This window comes from Gymnoscopelus microlampas, assembly GCF_963454915.1.
Source record: "Gymnoscopelus microlampas genome assembly, chromosome: 18".
NCBI lineage: Eukaryota > Metazoa > Chordata > Actinopteri > Myctophiformes > Myctophidae > Gymnoscopelus > Gymnoscopelus microlampas.
Genome location: NC_139955.1, coordinates 23,393,025 through 23,417,028, shown reverse-complemented (window position 1 = coordinate 23,417,028; position 24,004 = coordinate 23,393,025). Strand labels below are relative to the sequence as shown.

The window sequence follows — 24,004 nt, the reverse complement described above, 5'->3', positions numbered from 1 at the left end:
AAAAGGACGCTTTCTCCCCAAAGCCTGATGTCCTTGTTTTTGTAGCGTGTATCCTTAGCCCACGGACTCACCCACCCATCACAGCCTCAAACCTGACTGTTTACTGACATTGAGAACTGTTACACGCAAATTGTAATAATCCCTCTAAAATGGACAACAATGATACTAGATAAAACTTTGATAAGGACTCATTCTGGCTTTTCAGAGCAGAAATCTCTGCGTATCCTCTGAGGGCTGCCGTGAAGGACTGCACATTACAATTAAGGCCACGTCCTTGCTGTTAAGAACGCGCGCCACACTGAACACTAGTAGCTCTTGCATGACCCACTGCCTGCATGAGGATCTAGCTCTCTGTTTGACTTCCAAGACAGACCCGTGGGCACAAAAACATCTTTTGACCGTCCGTCTGCCAGCTTCTCTGTAGTACTGAGCCTGAGTAGGGGCGTTTTCAGATTTCAGCCTCTGGACACAAGGCTGAAGATGACTTGAGTCAGTTGGCCTACCAGCGCCTTACCCAGAGAGAGAGCTTGGCAGGACACACATACACACAGACACACACAAGGAAGCTTTGAGCCATGCTGGTGTTATCCCTTTCGGAGATTTGGAGTACACAGCGGCATCATCGTCTTCATCATCGTGTGCCTGAGCTGAGGGAGATACGGTGGCCTCAAGGAACTAGGCTAGACTTCTGAGCCATCTGACAAGGACTTGGGAATCCATTCCACACACACACACACACACACACACACACGCACACACATCAAGACTCCTTGATCTTGGAACAAAGAATTGGTGGACGTGAAAAGCACGTACTGAGCAGGTTAGTAAGCCCTCAGCACTCACTAACACCCTGGGTCGATCCAACCTTTTATTTAAACACAACAAACACGCACACACACACACACACACACACACACACACACACACACACACACACACACACACACACACACACACACACACACACACACACACACACACACACACACACACACACACACACACACACACACACACACACACTCTCTATGTGTGTGTCGTCTTGCTGTTCCCACACTTTGTTTTTCTGCTTTAACAATACTGACGAGCACCTGAATTCCCTCTCACCACGAGCCACACAAAACAAAGAAGAAAAAATAACATGTCTGGCTTCATACTCCAACAAAGGCTTTTATTTCAGAACATGATTGAAATGTTTTGAAAAATGCCACCAGGGGAGAGCGAGGCGAAGGCAGAGGCGAGGAAACAGGCCGAGCAAGGGAAAGAGGGAGCGAGAGAGAGACAGAATAAGGGAGAGAGGGAGGAGGTCCAAATGTAAATGAAAAAGAGGAAGCTGAGTCTTCAGCGAGGAGGAGGAGGAGGAGAAGGAAGAGAGAGGAGGGACTGAGATGGTGCTGCAGGACGGAATCAGGGCTGATTGATCCAATCTCAGTGTGTAGGAACGGAGCGGGGGAATCAACAGACGAGTGGAGGAAAGGGAAGAGGAAACGATGAAAGGGATTAGCCAGAAGAGAGAGACCGGATAGGGGAAGCGAGGACGGGGATGGTGTGGAGGGGGGAGGGTGGAGGGGTAGCGGAGGACGACTACACAGACCTTTCTGTAAACAAACCTCAGAGTGGGTATAATGAAAGATTATGAAAAGGAAAGAGGCAATGGGTGGGCGGGAAGGAGACCGAGGGAGCTATTGCATGAAAGTGCTAGAGATGCAGGGAGAAGGTAGAATGAGCAAGGCTTGGCGGCAGCAAGGAGCAAGCGAACGTGTGAGCGGACAGGAGCGGGGGGAGAGAGAGAGAGAGAAAGAGAAAGAACCTAGGCATCATTAAAAAGAAAAGTGTGGATAGGAAAGTCTGGCAAGTAGGCCCAAAAAAAAAACACACTCACAGGTTGGTGCCAGAGGGACATGAATGAAAGAGAATGTGTGTGTGTGTGTGGGCTGGGGGGGGGGGGGGGGGGGGGGGTACTGAAGCATATGCTAGTTGAGATTCAAACAGGCCTCCCAATATGGTCCCAGCTCCCACCTTGACACTCCCTCTAGTGTCTTTGTGTGTGTTCATGCCAGTCTCTCTCTCTCTCTCTCTCTCTCTCTCTAATCCTGGCCAGGCTTGAAAACAGTCCATTCTGTGCTAAAAATAACATTAAGAAAGAAACAAGTCCAGGTCCTCACAGGCTTGTGTGTGCCAATGTGCAGATAATGACACACGCAAATTACAAACACCCCCATATCCATCAATCAGATAAGGTGCCAAAGACCCTTTTCTTTCACAAACATACAGTAGATGCCACAAACGTACATATGGTACACCTTTTAGATGAGTGCAGGTAACCATAATGTAGCTATTTATACATCGATCAGCCACAATCACTGGCAACATTCCTTTCTTTGCAGCAAACTCAATATCGACTCAAATTTTCAATCCCAGGGACCCATTTCCTCTCTAATTCTCTGACTGACTGGCCAACTCTCCCATCTGTCTCCTTCTCTCTCCCTCCCTCTTTCCCTCTCTTCTATTGTTGGCCTCTCTGGTTTGCTTTGCATGGATTTTGACTGCTGCCAAGGGGCAATTTTGCATCTAGTATCGAGTTCACACACAGATCCACACTGTACAGTATGCCTACATGCATGTGCGAACACGCACACGCGAACACACACACACACACACACACACACACACACACACACACACACACACACAGAGTATAATAAGAGAAGGGAAAAACTAGCCTTTGGAGGATTTGTTTATCAAATGCTTTGTCAAATCATGTCAGGCGTTCTATGTCAGGGGCGCAGTTTCCAGCCCAGGGCTAGCCAAAAGAAAGGTTTCAAATAATAATATATCATAATAACATTCTCACGGCTTCTACCAGTGTATATTAATCATATTCTATTAATCGTGTATTGTATTGTATGCAATTGCATGGAGGGGATCATTTTATTTATCTGAATTGTACATTTCTGTGTAATTGATGTTAGTGTCAGAGATTAGCTGGGAGACAAGTCATAATGTCAACTGAGGAACATATTAATGTTTTTTTTTCTATGCCTCCCTATACAACATCTCACTAAAACATTTCTTGAGATTTCAGGAGTTGCTGAATAATTTATACAAATTTCATGAACAATAACAACCAAGAGAGGCAACATGCATTATACATGTCAGCTTGTACAGAAACTCGCTGTGTACTGTATGTGAATGCTTTGCCCATGTGTACAGTACGTTCATTTGCTTGTGTGTGTGTTTGTGTCCCTATGCATGTTAGTGTGTTTTGTTCACGATCACAGTCTCCTCCTGTAGTTTAAATGAACTACACAGGCGGCCTCATGCTAATGTTTTCAAAAGGGGTTAAGGGAGTGGTTTCATTTGGATGGTAAGTAGCAGGGCAGTTGGAATGAGTTCACTGTCACTGTTGTCTTCAAGGCTAGCACAATTCATCCGATTTCCCTGTTTGATGCTTCTTTTAGTTTCATGTCACTCACTCTGTGTCATTTAATCTCCTCGCAAAATGTCTTCCTCTTATTTTATCTCCCTCCAACTGTCACTGTCCAATTTTTTCCATCTCTCTGTCCCCATTATAATTGCTCCCTCTGACTCTCGTAATCTCACTCGCCCACTCACTTATTCCCTCTCTCTCTCTCACCCCTCTCTGCCTCGCTCCATTTCTCTTCTACATGGTCAAATGGACCCATGTAATACCCAACACCCACTTCTAGCGTATGCCTGATGATTCAATAACTTCAAATGGAAGAGAAAGAGAACACACAGCTGGCGTAAAATAAAACATTTTAAAATGGCCATTTTTGGAGAAATATGTAGCCATGTGTGGTCCACTCTGCTGTAACTAAATCTCACTCCAAAGCTCCATCTTTCTGTGAGAGCTCTTTCTCTCTCTCATTAATGTGATGAATCCCTCCCCCCCTCGCATCTTAGAACCAGTGAGCCACATATTTTGTTCTCGGTTTTGACTGGATTTCTCTCCTTCCTATCCTTCCCTGTCTTTCTCCTACAGAAGCCGCAGAACGCAATGGCAGCGGAGAGTCTTGCCGAGCTTCGCGATTGGCTATTCCTGCTCCTCCTGTGCCTCACCTTACTGGCCGAGGTACTGGAACTGGCAGCGGCGGCCATTGCCATGGAGACGGGCGAAGGGGAGGAGGGCGCCGTGTGCCCATCGGTGTGCCGCTGTGATGAGGGGTTTGTCTACTGCAATGACCGCGGCCTCAGCATGATTCCTCCATTGCCGTTGATGGCTGCCATCCTCTACTTGCAGAGCAACCGGCTGAGCAACGCTGGCCTGCCTCCTTCGCTAGAACGTAGCAATTCCATACGTGTCGTTTACCTGTATGCTAACCAGTTGGATGAATTTCCTTTGCACCTCCCACCTTCGTTAAGGGAGCTTCATTTGCAGGACAATAACATACGAACGTTACCGCGCTCCTCCCTGGCCAAGCTACCGTTGCTAGAACGTTTACACCTGGATGATAATTCCATATCAACGGTTAGCATCCAGGAGCGAGCGTTTTCTGGGACCCCACGGCTGCGTCTATTGTTTCTCTCGCGAAACCACCTGTCCAGCATCCCGGCAGGCATGCCAGCATCCCTGGAAGAGCTGCGGCTTGATGACAACCGCATCAGCACCATCCCCACCCACGCCTTCCGTGGGCTTTCCTCTCTCCGACGCCTGGTGCTGGATGGAAACCTGCTGGCCAACACGCGCATCGCAGATGACACCTTCTCGCGTCTCGCCAACCTGACTGAGCTCTCATTGGTTCGTAATGCCCTACAGGCCCCGCCTGTCAACCTACCTTCGGCACACCTCGTGCGGCTCCATTTACAGGACAACGGCATGACTCATGTGCCGAGAGGGGCATTTGATGGGATGCGGCGGCTGCAGAGACTGGACCTGTCAGGCAACAATCTGACCACCCTCCCTCGGGGCCTATTAAAGGATACGGAGGGCCTGGAGCTACTTCTGCTTCGGGGAAACCCTTGGTACTGTGGTTGCAACCTGCGCTGGCTCCATGCTTGGCTCCACAGCCGGGGGGCAGCTGTTACCGTCAGGGGAATGACCTGCCAGGGACCTGAGGCTGTACGCGGGCAGCCTCTGAGAGACCTCACTGCACTTATGGAGCAATGTGAGGGCCCCCCCGCTGGGCCTGGAATCGGGGTTGGGGGAAACCCAGCCGAGAAAGGCGGAGGAGGAGGAGTGCTGGCTATAGGCCCCCGTGGCAGCAGCACCACTACCGCCCTCTTCCCCCCTACCCAAGGTTCTCTCTTCACCCTGAGGGCCAAGCGGCCAGGCCTGGTGATGCCTTTGCCTCCAGGAGAAGGTGGACAGATATCCGGGGAGGCATTGGAACTGACTGTGAAGCCTCTCTCCCCGGACAGTGTACTGGTTACATGGTTATGCCCACGACCGGCACCCTCCTTCCGCCTGTCATGGCTCAGGCTGGGAAGCAGTGCAGCCCTGGGCTCCATCACAGAGACCTTAGTACCTGGAGAGAGACAGCAGTATCTCCTAACACAGCTCACCCCACGTTCCCACTACCTCATCTGCCTACTGCCACTGAAACAGGACAGTGAGGGCGCCTCTGCAGGCTCCTCCCGCTCAGGCAGTATAGACACAGACAGTAAGGACGCGGCTCCTGCCTGCGCTCAGATCGAGACCGGAGAGGCTACGGTCAGTGGAGGAGGCGAGGGCTCAAACAAGGAGGGGACACAGGACACAGAGTTGACTGTCCTGCCCTTAGCTGGGATCATTGGGGGAGCCACAGCATTGGTCAGTTTGCTGCTGATCTTTGGCATCTTCTGCTGGTATGGACAGAGGGTGGGCTATATGTCGGGAGACTCGGGCTCGTACGGCAGAGGTCGCGGAGCGAAGCATTATGACGACTACGTGGAGTCAGGCACCAAGAAGGACACTTCCATTCTGGAGATCAGGGCCCCTCCTTCAGGCTTCCAGATGACAGCCATGGCCCATCAGGCGCTGCAGCCCAAGCTTGAAGACGTCACCTACATCCACACAATCTTCCCTTCCTCGTCCTCCTCCTCTTCCCATGCCAACGGGACCTACCGGAGCGGCCATGGTACCGGCACCCTCAATGGCACTATTCTGAGCCAAAGTGGCCACCACCATGTTGGTTACGGCACCAACCGTGGTTACCGGGAGGGCGGCATCCCTGACATAGACTATGCCTACACGTGATGACACACAGACTCACTCCTTTGGCTGCCATTGTCAGGCACCATTTCTATGGCTAACGACCGCCAGGCCAACGGCCACTTTATCCTTGGTTTCCAAAGTACCCTCTGTGCCTCTGCTGGATCGATTTTGATTGGTTTGCTGTGTAGAAAAGACTGGATTCAGCTACGGTGACTGGACATCGACACTTAGTGACATAAGTGAACAGTCACATGTAACTGCTCTGGGTATATTATATTATATAGTAGACCTGTGTTTCAATGCTACTTAAATGGTTACTTTTTCTCTCTTTACAATATTTCAAAGTCTCTTCAAAACCTACCATTCTTCTCAGCTCATAATAATACACAGTAACTTATTTGAGGTTAATATACTAGGCTTAGCTGAATTAGCGGGGGATATATTTATAATAAGAGGAAAAGGCACTCCGTGTGTATAGAGATAGCTCTCATATCTCCCTACTGTGAGCTCTGTGCTGTACAGATAAAGAGAGTGAGAAATTGGTGGTTGTTATAACGCGCAGATGACAATGTATCATGACTGACATGAGAAAAATGTGTTGCTACTGTAGGCCTCTCCTTTCCTCTGCCCCCGCCCACCTCCTTTTTTTATTTTTGGTCAAGGCTCTCTCCTTTTTATTTCTCCCATGTATTTGTGGAGCCGTGAGCAGAGGACGACTTTGTTTTCGCCGAGGGAGCTGACAGCAGTGATAACAGTTCTGACAGAGACGGGAGACACAAACCACAGCACAGGGAGACTAATGATGTTGGGAGAAAGAAAGAGAGAATGGGGTAGGTAGAGAGGGTTGGATGGATGGATGGATGGATGGATAGATGGATGGATGGATGGATGGTTGAAGGGAGATAACAGGAGGACGGAGAACCCTTTGCTGAAAGGATGGAGAGATGTCGGGTTGGGAGATGTGTTGGCTGATAGCAGAGAGCGGGGCAAGAAGGGAGAATAGAAGAAAAAGATGAGTGAGAATAGGGGAGATGATAGATGCGACAGCGGGGAGTATGGAGGCAGACAATAGGAATATAAGATGGGGGGGGGGTACCGATACTGGTGGTGGTGGGAGGGCTGAGTGTGGGGAACGGGAGGAGAGGTGACAATTGGGATAATTTGACATCATTATCCAAAGACTGCACAGTAAAAATCCTCAGTGTTCATTTAAGAGTTAAATGAACACTGAGGATTTGACTGTGAATGCACCTGTAGCATAACCACTACTGCCCTCAGGAAAAGCCCTGGGAGAAAATAGACTGCACACATCCTTGATTGGACGATTCTATCAAATGAAGAATGGTTGTGATCTTTATAAAGCCAAGGCATTGAGAAATAATGTTTTTTTGTTTTGTTTTTGCTAGTTTACACTTAAAATATAATATAATGCATCTTGATCATAATGTAGTCCCTGTGATGTGTCACATAATGCTGTTTACCTGACAGTAGCCTACCTACGGCATGGCAAGACAATCAGAGAATGCTACTGTACCACAACCCCGAATTACAAGAGTCCAAAGGAGAAACAACTGGCGTTAAGAGGGAAAGGCAATTAAACACCCTCGTCCTAATTTTTTACAGCATTCAGAATTACAAAACAAAAAGAATATGTTGCCAATTTCTTTTGCACCTGGTTTTATGATAAGCTTACTGTTGCAAATTAGCTACAAATGATCTCATCATGCAAAAAGTCATTTGCATTATTCCACAGGCTGGCGTAACTTAATGAACCCATAATGAATTTAAACAGCAGCTGATTTTTGTGGGCTTGAAAACTAGCCTAGTCTAGTCTGTTTAATGTGCAACGTCTGTTAAAGCTGCTTCATAACCTTTGATTTATACAGTAGAATGTGTGTGGGGGGGGATCACATAGTGAGTATTTTACCAAGGCACGTTAAATTTGGACATTTAAGCAGAGGCAGTAAAAGTTTCAGTGATGCATATAGTCATTTTGTGACTTTAAACTACCGGTACTCAATTGATTTTTGAAAAAGGATCCAGTGCATCCTTTGTACATTGTAAGATAAAGTACTTAATTTCACTCAGGGCCTGCTCTCGGTTCCATAGGTTGACTTAGATACAGTTCAGTTATCAGGGATCACAGCTGGACCACAACACTGTGCAGAACACACACACACACACACACACACACACACACACACACACACACACACACACACACACACACACACACACACACACACACACACACACACACACACACACACACACACACAGAGTAAAAGAAAGGTGGCACCTGCTTTCTGACAGTCTGTCCCTGACCTTATTGATAAAATGTTTTAAGAACGCAGAAAGCAAAGATAATACTATCAATATTAAAAAAGCTGCAGCCAGAGATGATAAAAAGGAAGAATATAAGGTAGAGAGAATGAGAAAAATGTATAAAGAATGAATCAATGAAGCAGTACGAAGGTGTGCGGGGGGAGGATTATGTAGGAGTCTGTAAGTGTTGAGATCCAATCTGACTTTGAATAGCTCTCTTTCTCTTTCCCTACCTGTTCTACTGTCCACCAGTAATAAAGACGTGTGCCCCCCACCCTACCCTTGTTTTGAAAGAGCACTGAGGCCTTCCTTCTATTCTGTTTAGAAAAACACTTTCCTTTAAAACGCCGCTCTCTGAAGTGATAATGAAAAACACTCTTATGTATAAATCGAAAAGTGGGCGCAGAACGTTACTCCGTTTATTGGTCTTTTGTCTTTTTTCTACACAAATGAATAAAGACTTCTAAAAAAGAAAACTGAAAAAAATGGCTTGTGAGTTCTTTAGCGCGTGTCTGTGGTGCATTAAATCTGAAATAAAGGCTGCAGATATCAAATAATGCACTTTGATAGCTGAAAAATCAATGGGAACCTCACATTATTAATGTGATTTATGACGGGACAGACCAGGCCTCATTAAATCACACACACTGAATGAATACATCAGTGGCTATACGCTCCGATTCCAACATTTATAAGGATCCGCCAGCTTGCTCGGCCAGACATATGTTTGTGTGTGTGTGTGTGTGTAGGACCAAATAGCAAGTGAAAGAGAGTGACTAAGTGTGTGTGTGTGTGTGTGTGTGTGTGTGTGTGTGTGTGTGTGTGTGTGTGTGTGTGTGTGTGTGAATGCTACAGTATGTGCCTCTAGGTTTGAGTGAAGACATGCCTCTCATTCTAAGAGAGTGCTAATGCTTGTGTAAGCACAAATCAATATAACGAACAGAGGAGTGTATAAGTGTCCATCTTAGACAAACTGCTTGTGACAGGCATGTGCGAAGCGAAGAAGGAAGAAGGAAGAGTGTTTACATGCAGTTAATGGCCATGTTGTGTGTGGGTGTGTACACATGTGAGGAGGAAAGGGACAGAAAGACCATGACATTACATACTATATGTGTGTGTGTGTGTGTGTGTGTGCGTGCGTGCGTGCGTGCGTGCGTGCGTGCGTGCGTGCGTGCGTGCGTGCGTGCGTGCGTGCGTGCGTGCGTGCGTGCGTGAGTGTGTGTGTGTGTGTGTGTGTGTGTGTGTACGTGTGTGTGTGTGTGTGTGCTTGTATAACTATACTTGTGAGGGCCAAATGTCCACACAAGTTTAGTAGAATTTCAGGAATAGACATTGGGAGGACCATTTTTCTGGTCCTCAAGACAAATGTATGTTTTATGGTTAAAAAAGAATTTCAGGTTAGGGTTACAATTTACAATTTTACAATTTAGGCATTTAGCAAACGCACTTAATCCAGAGCTATTCACAAGGTAAGGTTAGGATTAGGTATTTAGGGGTCAGGTTTAGGGGGTATGCCTGATTTATATGCATTTGCATGCCGGTGTCGCACACCAAAAATAGACGATCTACAAGCTATTGTCAGCTTTAGGGTTAGGTCTAAAAATGAAAAAAATAAAATAAAGATGGCATTAATAAAATCGGCTTCCTAAAACGTTGATGTTCTCAAAACAAAAGGATTGTAATACAATGTGTGTGTGTGTGTGTGTGTGTGTGTGTGTGTGTGTGTGTGTGTGTGTGTGTGTGTGTGTGTGTGTGTGTGTGTGTGTGTGTGTGTGTGTGTGTGTGTGTACAGCTCAGCTATTAACAACCGACGTGTTCTTTTGAACAAAAAATCCCTGAGAACTTCATTATCAAGGCTATTCACAACCACAGTCTATTATCCTGCCTCAGGCTCACTGGAACCATTATAATACTTATACCCACACAATTCGACACCCAGAACTCCCTAATTCTCATGTCTTTGGAGTTCAATTCAAGTCAAGTCTGTGCAGCCAATGAGACCATGCAGTTAGCCTCCAATAAATTAAAATATATCGAGTCTGTCTGTGAGTATTAATGTCATTCTGTCTGCAATGACTCAATATCATCACCAAATCACAACACAAGGCCATGAAACTTCATATCGTCACTGGCTGGTAGTGAAAAACCTTGTATGTTCGAAACCGTTACTTTTAGGAAATGGAAAGAAAAACCTTTGTTCCAATGGATACAATGTAATTATTATTTAGTCACAAGTTCTTAATAATGTTAAGTTAATAATGTTTAAACCCACAGAGAGACTTAAGCACTTTCAAACAGGAGTCCCTTTTAAAAACACTCACAACACATAGCATCGCGACACATTGTGAGCTTGTAGATCGGCCGTTCTTCCTAACTTTGTTCTCATACGACACAGTATAAAACGTGAATGCAGATACAAAAAATATGTTTTTTGCATGACAGCAACAATATATTAGATCTCAGTAATGAACTACGTTACTACAGTATATGCTATGAATGAGACAATATGAAATGTGGTTTGTTTTTAAAAAGGGCTGGTAGAACTGTGGCAGTATCAAAAGCATTTTAGCTAAATCTGGCTCATTTTCAATGCCTGGCACTCTCATTTCAAAATGTTCTGTTCAGGATTAAAAAATACACCGATTTTCAGGCACTTCAGCTCTGCAGTATGCAGTGGTACTGCTTTAGGGTGATTCTGAAATAATGCTCCACTACGCATGCAATGAGCAAGTGAATTAACATGCAACATACACAAAGTTGGTGTATTCCTGTACACCGAAACAGCGTAGTCACTGCAATTACAATATGTCTCTGAATTTGTCATATCCGTTCTGAAATATACTATCTATACAGTAGTAGCCACATGATTAGACAGATATGTAACGTCAGGTGCACTATTATTGAAATTGGTTAAACACAACGTGTCGCATTGCGATGCGATGTGTCGTGAGCTTTTAGATTGTCTTTTTCTTTTTTTACATTCACCTAAGACATGCCTAAAATAGGGATGCCAGGGTTAAAGTGGTAATGGGCCAAAAAGACAAAAAGAAAAAGTGTGACAGACATGTTTCCTGTTTCCATACCAGTTCATTTTGCCATAGCTTTGTTTGATTGTCTCAGCAGCCAATTTGAACCTGAAACAAATATGAATGATGTGTCTCAGGTTCTAATATTTTGCAGAGCCAATCAAGAAGCTATGAGAAAATGAAGCAGAACAGGAAATGGGTATGCCGCCTTCTGGAAACCTGGGACAACAGTTATCCACAAAGCCTATAACACAGTTAATTGTTTTAAGAATATTTACCCTATTTTCCTGTTTTGTTTTGTTTAATTAAAACGTAAACCAACCTTAAAATGATCTGCTTCCCCGGCAGATATTCAGCTTGACATTTCAAATCAATCCACACTTTTAGCTGCACTAAAACTCAATGATAACTCAAATAAAACCAAATAAGACAACGTTTACTGTGTTGGATAATCCATCTCAAGCTAGTTTTAAGTCTCAACAAGTTGATTTTCATACCGTATTGAAATTAATGAAAATCAATGGCTTGTAGACAGCTGGCTAAAGATGCAATACTGTATGTTCATGCTGTCACTCCTTCCCTTATGTAAGGATTGAATGCAGTGGTCATGGACAAACAAAGAATGTCAGAAGGACAGAGGACAAACAAATAAAAAGTAGCCTACGGTTAGATAACTGCATTAGGCTCGGACATAAACACTAATATCAAATCAAAATACATATCCTTTAAAAACACACTTTCTTTAGGCTCAATATAAGGCTCAAAATGTTCGCTCACAAGGACATGTTTTGTAGGACTCTAACAAGCATCTTTCCGTCTTCACAAAGGCAAAAGCCAAAGAAACCCATAGAGACATCTCACACTCTCTCTCTGTCTCTAACACACACGTTTCAGAGCAACAGAGGGGGAGATCATTGGTCCCCACAGACCCATGGAAGTGGATAACAAACACTGACACATTTCTTCTCTCACAGATACTCTATAGAGACACTGGAATACCTTGGAGGTATAAAACCAACCAACCGACAACAAAAACACTTGCAGCAAAAGCACACTTGTGGCACTTGTGGTTCAAGCATGGAAACGATATCAATTAAATAAACAGGTCAAAGAATATAGTAAAAATGGACACTGAAATCCTAATTTAACTCTGGGAGTGTAGAAATGAATCCAAAATGATGGTCCATAAAATTAACACTGGATTTTACGTATGTATGTACATTGTACGCCGTCTTTCAGGTATGAAGCCACTGTGATGCCAGTGCAATATTCCACTGTTGGGAACATAAAGAACGAGAATGTTTGCTCCTGCGCCAACAATGTTGAAAGGTGTGAGCTCAATCTCACGACATGTGAATAGCACTTCTAATTATTTTCCATGTGGCTTCTTGGATCTATTTATTTTTAGCTTTTCTTTGTTAATTTGTTAATTCATTATTTATCCGATAATTATTTTTCCAGTAATTTGGTTCATATACTGAATTAAAAGCTTTTATAACCTCCTCAAGTCATATTTGCGCTACCCGCCTTTTGTCTGTGTTAGCCCAATAGAGTGAATAATTTATGAATTGCCTTTTTTCTCATGAAAAGATACACCATCAGGCATTCGGTTTCATCTCCAAGCTGTGTGAGCAAGCTGTGCAAAGAACCCGCTTTTCGGTCAGAAGTGCTCTGAGCAATCGGCCCCCTGCTGGAATTCTGGGTCTTCCAAGGCCCTCAGCTTTCAGTCACAGTCCACTCTGCTGGCTGCTTGGGCGAGCGGAGCATTGGCAAAGGCCTGTACTATAGTGATGAGAACCCTTGCAATATTCATTCTCAGCCTCTCTGGCAGACATGCAGGTGCACTTATGTCAAACAACTACTAACCAATAACCAAGTTTTTGGTGAGCTAGTTTTTGGGCCAGTTTCATCATACATCTCAACTCCTTAAAGGTAGGGTAAGTGATATTTTGTCATTAAAATAAGTGTTAAATAGCTCTATATTCTGATAGTACTCATTGCTATAGAGTGTTTGTTCAGTAACAGGGGTATCCCCGTCCTCCAGCTCTGTAATAAACAGAAAATACATTTTCAGCTCGGGATACACCAATTTTATCCAATCAGGACAGAGAACTCACACAGAATACAGGATAAAGAAGTAAAATTGGAAGTGACGGCACAAAGGAATGAGCAGACAAAATTGGAACTGGATCACTATCAAATTTAAGCTGATAAATGGGGACTCTCTCCTGATTGGTTGATTTTGCCAACCACCTGAAAATGTATTTTCTGTTTATGGAGACTGAGACAGGGAGTTTTAACCAAAATATATCACATACCCGACCTTTAACCATTAAGTCATTCTGTGTAACTTTTTCAATTAAACAAAAGTTATTTTTTATATCATTTTTTTTTTATGCCTTTATTGATAGTATAGTAGGTTTACAGGAAATGGGGAGCGAGAGATGGGGAGTGAGTGACACACAGCAAAGGCCATCAGGATCGGGACTCGAACCTGCGACACGCTGTCAGGCTACATTGAGCCTAGGTGCCAGGACTGCTACGCCAGCGGTCCGGGCCCCACATAATGTGTTTTTGACAACTTCTCAATAATTTTCTTCTTTTACTGCCTCGAAACTCGCGGCAAGATGACGTAGACACTGGAAATGTATTATATATTTATGTATTTTAGCGTTAATAAATCTAACCTTTTTCTAATCTTAATCTAACGACATGTTGTTGCATTCCAAAACATCCTCGGGGGCTAGGATCTTATAGCATTCCTTTTTCAGCGGTAGTTCCATATCGACAAATGCTGTAATGAGAACAGAGCTACAAGTGGTGTTGTAAACTACTAAAATGAATGTTACACAAATACACAGTATGACTTGAGTTGAAACCCTATATATTTTCAGTTGACCGGGGTTGCCAGGGGTCTATACTTGAGCGCCCCCTTTTTTCCTCTACACCAAAATTCTTTGCAGAAAATAGCCTCTCTACAAGCTCACATCGTGTTGTGAGCTTGCAGATCGGCTATTTTCACTGAATACTTGAATATTATCAAATGGCCAGAAAAGGTACGCTAGGGTCAATGTGGTCAAATCTACTGTATAAGCTTTGCACTTCAATGATACAAACTGTCAACTCTCTGAATAATATGCCTTTCTTTTATAAACCGGTATACCGATTTGGCTTAATTCAAAACTGAGTTGACCTTTGCCTATAAACACAGCATAAAATCCCTTTTTTTCCACGGCAAAGAAAAACAACCTGACATCAAACACACCATGCATTTATTGCGGATAAATATACCGCAGTTTGATCCTCTCAGATTTGAGAAGTAGAAAGTGAACTGAACTCAAATGTCCTTGCATAGAATACAGAGCTAAGAGGGAAGAGTCTGGTTTACTAAATAAAAACTTCACAATGAACTTTCTCTGGGAGGTGCCTGGGAAAACAAAGATTTTGGAGGAGCTATTGGAAACTCAAACTATTAAACACATTTTAATGGAAAAGAAAAGAAAGAAAACAGCATCATGGTGCCCTTGCGCAAGGTAATAACAGTACATATCCAAACTAGAATAGGACCCTCCTCGGAGTGCAGGTCTTTAGGCTGCGTGGCCTACCCAGGGCTGTCAGTAGTGGGTTGCAGCCAACAGGACACGGCGAAGCTGCGGGGGGAAATAGCATTTCTACGAGATATGGTTCAACTTTGCACATTTGCCCTGTATGGACAGAAGTAAAAGCACCTTTGGAGGTGCACTCTAATAGAGCCCCCTCAACAAGCAATTCCAATTTGGAGTTTATTGGATATTGCGTTCGTGATATATGGCATTTTTGTAAGAAATAGGCCCTGCCCACAAATGTTTGAAGACAGTATGGACTATCCAAACCATGTTGGATGATCATTGTCGCATTACTCACAAGACTATTTGTACCTACTTTGGAGAAAATAATCACTTTTCTGCAACAAACAGACATTTGTAGCATTTGTGGCACCTCCTATGGGCTATGTGAAATTGCTTTTGAAAGCATAGTCTTCACCTCCCGGCCTGGCGAAGACATAAGCCAGCACTGACTGTGTCGTGGTTCATGGTGTATTACCAGACATCAGGCATGGATGTGTGTGAAAGAAAATAGGGGTGCAAGACAATTAAATCTTCAAATTCTGCCAGTGGCAATACAAGCATTCTCTGGTCTTACTACCAAAATGTATAAAGACATCTCCATCTCGACTCGACTGCTCCTAAACCTTGGTAAAGTGTGAAAGCCTTCTGTAACAAACTCACGATGCCATATCCATCACTCTGAAAGTTCCACTTTCAGTGACCTACAGTCGGAACACTGCATACTTTAACTGATGTTCTGACATCAGTAACCTGTTCCATCCACGAATGACAGGACCAACAGGATAAGTGGATAAATAGCCTAGCTCCTATAAATAGAAATGTCATTTCCTAAGCTCTGATAATGAAGGCCCGAACATCAGCGTGCAAGATGAATGCCACTTTGCAACACCTGATAGATGGCAATTACGAAATGGTAATTGCGTGCAATGGGTGTACTCTGTCGATACACTCGCAAATTGGCCTATGTGATGAGAAGATGTGAGAAGACAAATACAGAGCTTTTATACTCACTGGTTGGGTGGGGGCCATGAGAGGATTCAGATTCAGATCCAAAACATATATGAGGTAAAAAAAAATACAAAAATAAAAAGGTTCTTTGTGACATGAGCAGAAAGCCACCAGACAAGAAAAAATGTAATGTGTATTATCATCCTAGAATAGATTATACGTGATTATCCTACAGTACTGCATTCAATGAAGTTAATGATATCTCTATCTTAAAGTATATTATATCTATCTTCTATCTAAGAAAACAGCATCAATCAAAAAAAATATTTTTTTAACCACCAATTCAGTTTCAAAAACGTTTTTAATATATCTACAAGCTCACAACACATCACAATGTGACACATTATTATTTTGGAAACATTTCGTGCTGTGGCTTTTTAGGAGCCACGGCGCGATTTGCAGCTTATAATCAACACATTTCTTGTGCACAATTCCCAAGGCTAACTTAGTACCTCCAGTCCTCAACACACAACAAATTCACATTTTATACACTTTCTGAAATATTTCACTTAAATTTTATGATCGAAGTCAATGGGATTTGGGTCCAGCTGCGTAGCCGCCAGAATTTCTAGTAATATACAACTGACATCACAGGCTGGACACAGGCTGGACACATGAAGCCACGTCGTTCCTAAGTGCATTCCGAGATCCACATGATTCGAATTTTTTAATTCGGCTTTAAGTGGTTAAAGCCATTTCTCAGGTGCTTGTGGCCCTACTCCTGTGATTCCTTACAAATATTGGTGTTGGCCCAGATGTTGTCATTTTAAGTGCCAAGCAGGCGACATGCAGCCAAGGCTAAATCTGTTTCAGCAACGGCCTGATAGTTTGCCGTACACTAAAATGGGTTTGACGTAAGTGCTGACAGTCTAACATCATTGTTATTTTTGCCTCATTTTTGGAGAACTGGGAAAGCAAAAAGGATTATAGAAATGCTAATGATTTAATATAGAATATATTTTAAAAGAATCCCCTATTCTCCTCACCCACATGGGGGAACTAATAGACAAAGGGCTTGACAGCTGGCTAGTTTACAAACTGCGCCAAATAGTCTCAACCCAAAAAATAACTTGCAAGCAACAGCAACCTTGCTTGAGTCTTATTCTTCGGAGAGTCCAATTCTGAATGTACTTGATACATCTACACAGCCTATGTTGAATGTAATCCTTTCATTGTACTCTGGAGTGAAGTTAACCATTAGTATTGACTAGAAAATCAGTGTCTCTCCACCACTAATCTTAAACTAAACCATTAAGGAGGAAATAGCAGGAATGACCACACATCAGCACAAAGGAGAAGTCTCGTCTTTCTCTTTCCCATTGCTAGTTTGTCAAGCTACCAAAAGACCATCACCTGGACTGCAAGCAGAGCAGCTCAAGCAAAGAAAAGCGAACAGATTTGAACGCAGCACTTGCGTTGATGAGCGCAGTTTTGATAGGCAAAGTGCTGATGATCAAGCTGACTCCTTTTCTCTTTTACTCCCCTTATTCGCTCCATCTCTCCATCACCCACATTGGCCCAATCAGGCTAATGAGGCTCGCACTTCCTCTATTCCTCCATCCATCCCTCCCTCAACGCTAAAGTGGCGATTGATCGGAGGGGTGGGAAAAGCTTTTAACGAGGGAGGGGTGGGAGAGAAATAATTAGCACGAATGAGCTTTTCTGCAAACTCGTTCATTTGTGGGTTGTTTTTTTTTCTGTTTATTTACAGATGCGGACATCATTAGGGATTGACTCTCTGGGTATGTTAACTTCTCAATGTCAGGGTGTAAATCAATCTGGAGCTGTAAATTGAGGGCTGTTTGTCTAATGTCATTGGCTTTTTTGAAGGGGCACAGCATTGCAATTTGTAGACAGAAGGGAGAGATGGAAGGAACAGATGAAGGGTGGTGGTAGGGGGGCTGGGTAAGTACAAAGTAAAGTAGCATAAAGCATCTAACATTTTCCTTCAATTTATCTCTCAAATTGAGGGGAAAAGCAGACACCCAAAAAGTCTCATGAGAACTGGAATCGTTGAACCTTGAAGGGCTCGAAAAATGTTCGGCACACAGGGAACATCCAATCGCTACCCAGATGACCAGTAAAGTGGTCTCACTCTGACGGCCGGACGGTAATTAACTCGGACAGATCTGGACTGAAAAAGTGGAGCGACGGCAGTGCCTGAAATGAATGCACGTTGCAGAGTCACAGAGCCACCGCTGCTGCCTGCAAACCTCGCCTGTGGCAAAGACATAGATATGCAGAGGGGAACAGGGAAGGTCAAAGCATGAAAGAAGCAGTGCAATAATGAAAACATGTGAGTATCGTGTCTAGATTTATTTAAGTAGAGCCCGGCCAATGGCAGATCTTTGGGTCTGGAGCCGATCCCGATTTTGGAGATTCCTAAACCACGGAATACCGATGTTTTGCACGAAATTTCGTAAAAAGAAAAAAAAAATAAGTAAAGAAATCTTGAAATTAATTTGAAAAACTTTGATTTGATTTAAGTTTCTATTTGAGAACATTTAACTTGAGCAAACAAATAAATACAAATAAGAGCAAATCACTTTCAGCTAGATACTTTTATATATACTGTATATTAAACTTAAATATATGAAAATAACATTTTACTTTAATTATTACAATGAACAAGCAAACAAGAAAATCTAGAATACACACATCAACTGCACTATTTAATTTAACCACTCTCTCTTTCTCGCCTATTAAAACATTTTAAATAAAAACCAGCCACAGCTGCAAACTCCAGAGAAACTAGAGGGCAAAAGGGGCTTACATTGACTGCTGAACATTAATGGAGATGGCAGGCAGAAACACAGTCTTGCAGCTACAAACTGAAGTTGAGGTGAAGAGCCCGCTGCCTTGTGCCTTTAAGAGTCTCTGCTGATCTGAGTCCTTAAATACACAAAATAGGCCCGTGGTCTTTCATTTTGTAATACTATGGCAAATGACGTGTCTTTTCGAGGGGGAGTAAGAGATTAATTTCCTATTCATTTCGTATGTCATTTTTTATCAGCATCGTTTTGAGAGAAAATCTTAATTGCTAATGCCTAGAGAAATCTTAGTAGCCTGAATATTAGCTCTATTTGACAGCAAAATTACCGTACAGGGAGTATTATAATTGCATGATGCATATTTCCATAGAAACTCACTGCTATACCTACAGGGAGAGTCAATCTTAATTTTTTATTTGAAAGTGAGAGTTTATAGACCGTTTGTGTGTGTGTGTGTGTGTGTGTGTGTGTGTGTGTGTGTGTGTGTGTGTGTGTGTGTGTGTGTGTGTGTGTGTGTGTGTGTGTGTGTGGCATGTCCATAATACAGAGGAGAGTCTTTTAGTCTTTTATTGAGTCATTTTATTTCCCCAGATCCAACTGTATAGTAGTTGTGGGAACAACTGAAATTGTAAAAATGTCCTTGAATGCTCTTGTTGGTGAGAGCTGGATATCCAAAAAAGGAAAAAAGAGTACAGCACCTGGCAGTGCTGCAACACATTTTTGACATCTACTACAGTATATCCACTAGATTCCTAGACTATAGACACCTTTACTATATGTTGAAAACTTTCCACTTCAGGACTGTGTTTTCCACTTTGTAGAGAGGTAGGTCAGAACAGAGATAACTTTCCGACAGCTCATCATCTTTACATGAACTGAAGCAGCACAAGGCCTGCCAATTTGCCTTTGTAAGTGCTGTGTGTATAAAGACAGTCTGACAGGCATGTTGTGAAAGTGTGTCTATCAGCCGTATTTTATGGAGCACAATGTCACTGCAGAAGGGATATTGCTATAGAAACTAGAGCTGAGGGAACAAGTACAGTTACTAGGGTAAGAATAAACAGTGCAGTTTCACGAGGGCTCCGTGCTCATCTCTGCATTAGAGGACAACAACAATCCGTTTTGCAAAAAGGCAATTAAATGTTTGACTAAACTCAGAACACTATGAATAAAATTACAAATCTGAAGATTATGAATATCTATGAATTTGCGTCTGAATTTGTATAGCATTGTTTGACCTAACAAATAATTATGGACCTCTAATAAAACTCAGGCAATGGTGTGTTAAAAACTAGAAGATTATAGTCAGATTAAACTATCGCTGTGAATAAAAAAGAAAATAAATTAAAAAAACACATATTTTGGTGGTTTCCTATCTCTATTAACCACAATATTAGTCTGTGATGGCAAACGTGGCGCATCATCTTGCATCATGAGGCTATCCTAAGAGGAGCTGTCAACAGCTGTAGGAGAGATGTCTAGTAACTACAGCACAGAGAGAGAGAGGGGGAGAGAAATGGGGCCTGTGGGACAGGACTGAGTAGCCTGAACATAGAGCCTTGTTCCCAGCTTGCCATTACCTCCCAAGACCCCTGTTAGAACTAGGGAAGCTGATTTGAACATGACTAGACTCGTGGAAATAAGGCTGTACTGATGCAATGAAGAAAGTGGCAGATGTTTTAGGTTGGATAAGGAACTACAAAAGATAACCTGATGAAGGGCTAACAGACCGAAACGTTGTTTCCCATTAAAATCTTTTTAATTGCGTTTGAAGACAGTGCGCGGGAGTTCTTTCTTTTCCAGGATAAGGAACTACGGAATTACCAATACACATGCCTTATAAAGTAACTAGACCGGGCACCAGCCTATTCGGGAACGATGCAAGTCGGGAATAATGAAAGTTGGAAATGCATGCCCCACCCGGTCATACCCGGTTAATAGCCGCTGTACCCAGATTGCCTGTTGTCTGTCTGTGTCCCTTTTATGGCCATAAATGGAGGTTCCTTTATATGTCAGTCTGGGTCCATTTATGCCCATATATGGAGTTCTGTGTCAGGCATGCCCAAATATGGAGTCCAGGCCAGTCTATATGACGCCAGTGCTATGACGTCATATTAAGGATATCAGGGTACTTGTTACCCACTCATTTTCTTTACTGTTTTGAGATACTTTGTTTATTTGCTTTAGTTATGACTATATGACCTGTGAGTATGTCAAAAAGAAACTAAATTCAATAAACAGAACGTTTAAAAAAAAAAAAAAAAGGATATCAGGGTACTGTGGGAAAATATCACTTCAACAGGCCCAAGGCATTATAGACAGACTAACCCTTAGGAATCACTACCTGTACAGCCCCAGTGTCTAACATTGGCAATCACCAGCTTAAGTAGCTAAGATCTGTGTAGATAATGGCATTCAAAGAAGGATTTGAAACAAAAAAACACCACTTACTCCTTTGCCAAGTGTTTGAAAATCCCTATGGGCATGGGTAAGCACTCAACTGAGATACTAGTACTACTGTATATATCCCCAGTGGCCAAGTTCAGATTAGGTAAAACGACGCCCAGGTGACAGCTCAGAAATCATTTTGGCAACCTTGAAGCAAATTGGAACAACGATTCGGTCTGGAAATCTCCATACGCACACTAAACATAATGGTTCTAGTGCATAACTAAATCGGGGATGCCTGACAGACTGATTCTGGTGCTTAGCATTCCGCTAAGCCCTGTTGACAAACCCAGCTAAGAATCAGGGACGCCTTGCAGAAGCAGAGCGTTTGCTGTGCTACTACGAGGCTCTAATTATAGGACTCTTCTACCTGTGGAGCTGAGAGTCGGTCTGTATGAGCCTCATAAGATCACTGTACCAAACGGCATAACTAGGGCCATCCATTTGTCCCTCTCTCCATTTCTGTCCACCTGCCCATCGACACATACTCTCTCCTTCCAGCCGTTTCACTGGACATACAATTTACAATGAAGTCATTTAAAAGGCATTCTTATTCAGAGAGACAACGTACATTATAAATGTCATGAACCCTATTTCAAAATAATGTTGCACACATGGCACAACAGTGTTATGAAACATATTCTGTGAGTTTTGTAATGATTCGACAAACAATTTTAAATGTATAGTCTGTCTTGTGTTATGTCATGTCCATTTGTTGCATTTGTAGCTCCCCTACTAGTCAATGTGATTGAAACTTTCAGGGTATATTTCAGGTACGTACAGTACATAGACATATCCTGCAAGGCCCAGAGGGAGGTCATTCCACAGCTTGGTAGCCAGGAGGAGGAAGATTCTACGTTGCCTGGAGCGTTGGTCAAGTTGTCATAGGGTGGGGAGGGACAGGCGTCCTGTGTTTGCTGCTGATTGTAGTATAAAGGAAGGGGAGCAGGGCTGGATCATATCCTGCATACCGATGTCAATGTGTCTGCCTGTCCACCCTTGCCATCCCTGTCATCGTATTGCCCTCTTCACTCCATCCTCTCATAGAGTGGATACACTCTGTCTGTCAACCTGCTTGAGAATGTGCCGCGCTGCCACTTTCTCCACCCCTCACTCTGTCAATCTCTTCCCCCGCAGGCCATCTATCAATGCATCAATTATCGATACTTTCATTTCAGTTTGTTTATCTGAGGGAGTTAAAGTGTATCAGCCCCTACCAGCCTCTCTCTCCCTAAGCAGACAGTCCTGTCTGTCACCTACAGGCCAGGAAACTATTGGCTCTAATCTTGTATCTCTCACCCGTTGCCACGGTGAGTTAGTTTTCCGCCGGCAACCGACAGCTTTATCTCTGACCTGCAGAGGAATACCTGGGAGACCATATCACACACGCGCGGTCGCGCACGCGCGCACACACACACACACACACACACACACACACAACATACAGGCACCTGTAATCTCACTCTCCTAGTTAAGAATTTATGCAATCGTGCGCGCGCACACACACACACACACACTCACACTCACACTCACACACACACAGTATATACAAGCAGGTGAAGCGCTGGCCAGGTGTATACGTGCAGACTGTTACAGACACATATTGTCGCTGCCATAAGTCCAAAAGGTTCCTTTTTTATTATTATTTTAAAAACATTTTAAAATAGTGAAAATAGCAGATCTACAAGCTCCCAACGCTTCGCATGGTGAGGCATTGTGAGCTTGTAGATCTGCTATTTTCATTACTTTTGTGTGACACTCTTGTATGATGAAGTAGGGCATTAATTTACGAAAAAACGAGGTACGAGGTTTCCACCCGACAACAACAATAAGTAACCTTACCTTATCCATGCTTGCACAGAAATATAGAACACATGCCACACCTCACACTTAGTCACAAGCCCACACACACTCTCTGGCAGCTCCGGCGTGCTTTGAAGAGTAGCACAGGGTATAAGACTGAGTCAGTAAATGAATGTTCTTCATCACTCGACGGCATACTGCTTAATTTTAGGGAACATTTTTTATAGTCTGGCCTAAAAGATTTATCAGCGGGCTTTGCTACCGCACACACACCCTTCTCCAGCAAAAGCATATTTCCTAAGAAATAACTAAGCAATCTTAAAATGTTTTCAATTGAATTTAGATTCCAAAAGGCGAGTGAAAGGTAGCTAAAATAACTGCCATTTAATGTCAAACAAGATTAACTTAACGACAGCTGAAAGTAAGAACGGGTAAAAACCTGCGAGTGAAAACGGAGCTCTGTAATGCTTGGAAAAATTTACATTTAATCAATCTGAAAAGAAAAAAAAAGGTTTTAATGCGAAGTTAGTTGCATGGGAGTTCGAAGCCACGCGCACAAGCACACATGCACACATGCACGCACCAAAAACTCATCACTCCAATGACATTTCATTGCGCAATCCATCTTAATCAACTAGCCTATCAGAGACAATATATCCTCCCCTCCATCTTTCTCTCACGCATTCTCCTTCTCTGAATGTAGTGATGGAGGGGTGTAAAGAGGAGGATGTTTCAGCCCGCTGTCCGCCCCATGCTCCCCCCCTTCTTGCGAGGACGGCTCTTAAGTGCTTGTGGGTTTTTATGTTTGTAGTGTTTTATAGAAGCCAGAAGGAGCCAAGGGCTGTAAAAGTGTGGATG

The 24,004-nt window shown here is 43.3% G+C and overlaps 2 protein-coding genes across 4 annotated transcripts in view; one reads left to right on the top strand and one right to left on the bottom strand.

Annotated features, from left to right (window-relative positions):
• LOC311033725 (ADP-ribose glycohydrolase MACROD1-like) overlaps window positions 1–24,004 on the bottom strand; it is a 131,261-nt gene that overhangs the window by 93,254 nt on the left and 14,003 nt on the right. The gene's annotated exons all lie outside the window — the stretch shown is intronic.
• Window positions 723–6,306, top strand: flrt1b (fibronectin leucine rich transmembrane protein 1b). Its single transcript, XM_084041333.1, has 2 exons — window positions 723–820; window positions 4,007–6,306. Exon 2 carries the CDS (start codon window positions 4,022–4,024, stop codon window positions 6,197–6,199), a length of 2,178 nt encoding a protein of 725 aa, XP_083897459.1. The 5' UTR covers window positions 723–820; window positions 4,007–4,021; the 3' UTR covers window positions 6,200–6,306.

Bases quoted from the DNA above. Each gene is read 5' to 3' on its own strand.
- flrt1b (XM_084041333.1), top strand. From the start codon at position 4,022: ATGGCAGCGGAGAGTCTTGCCGAGCTTCGCGATTGGCTATTCCTGCTC.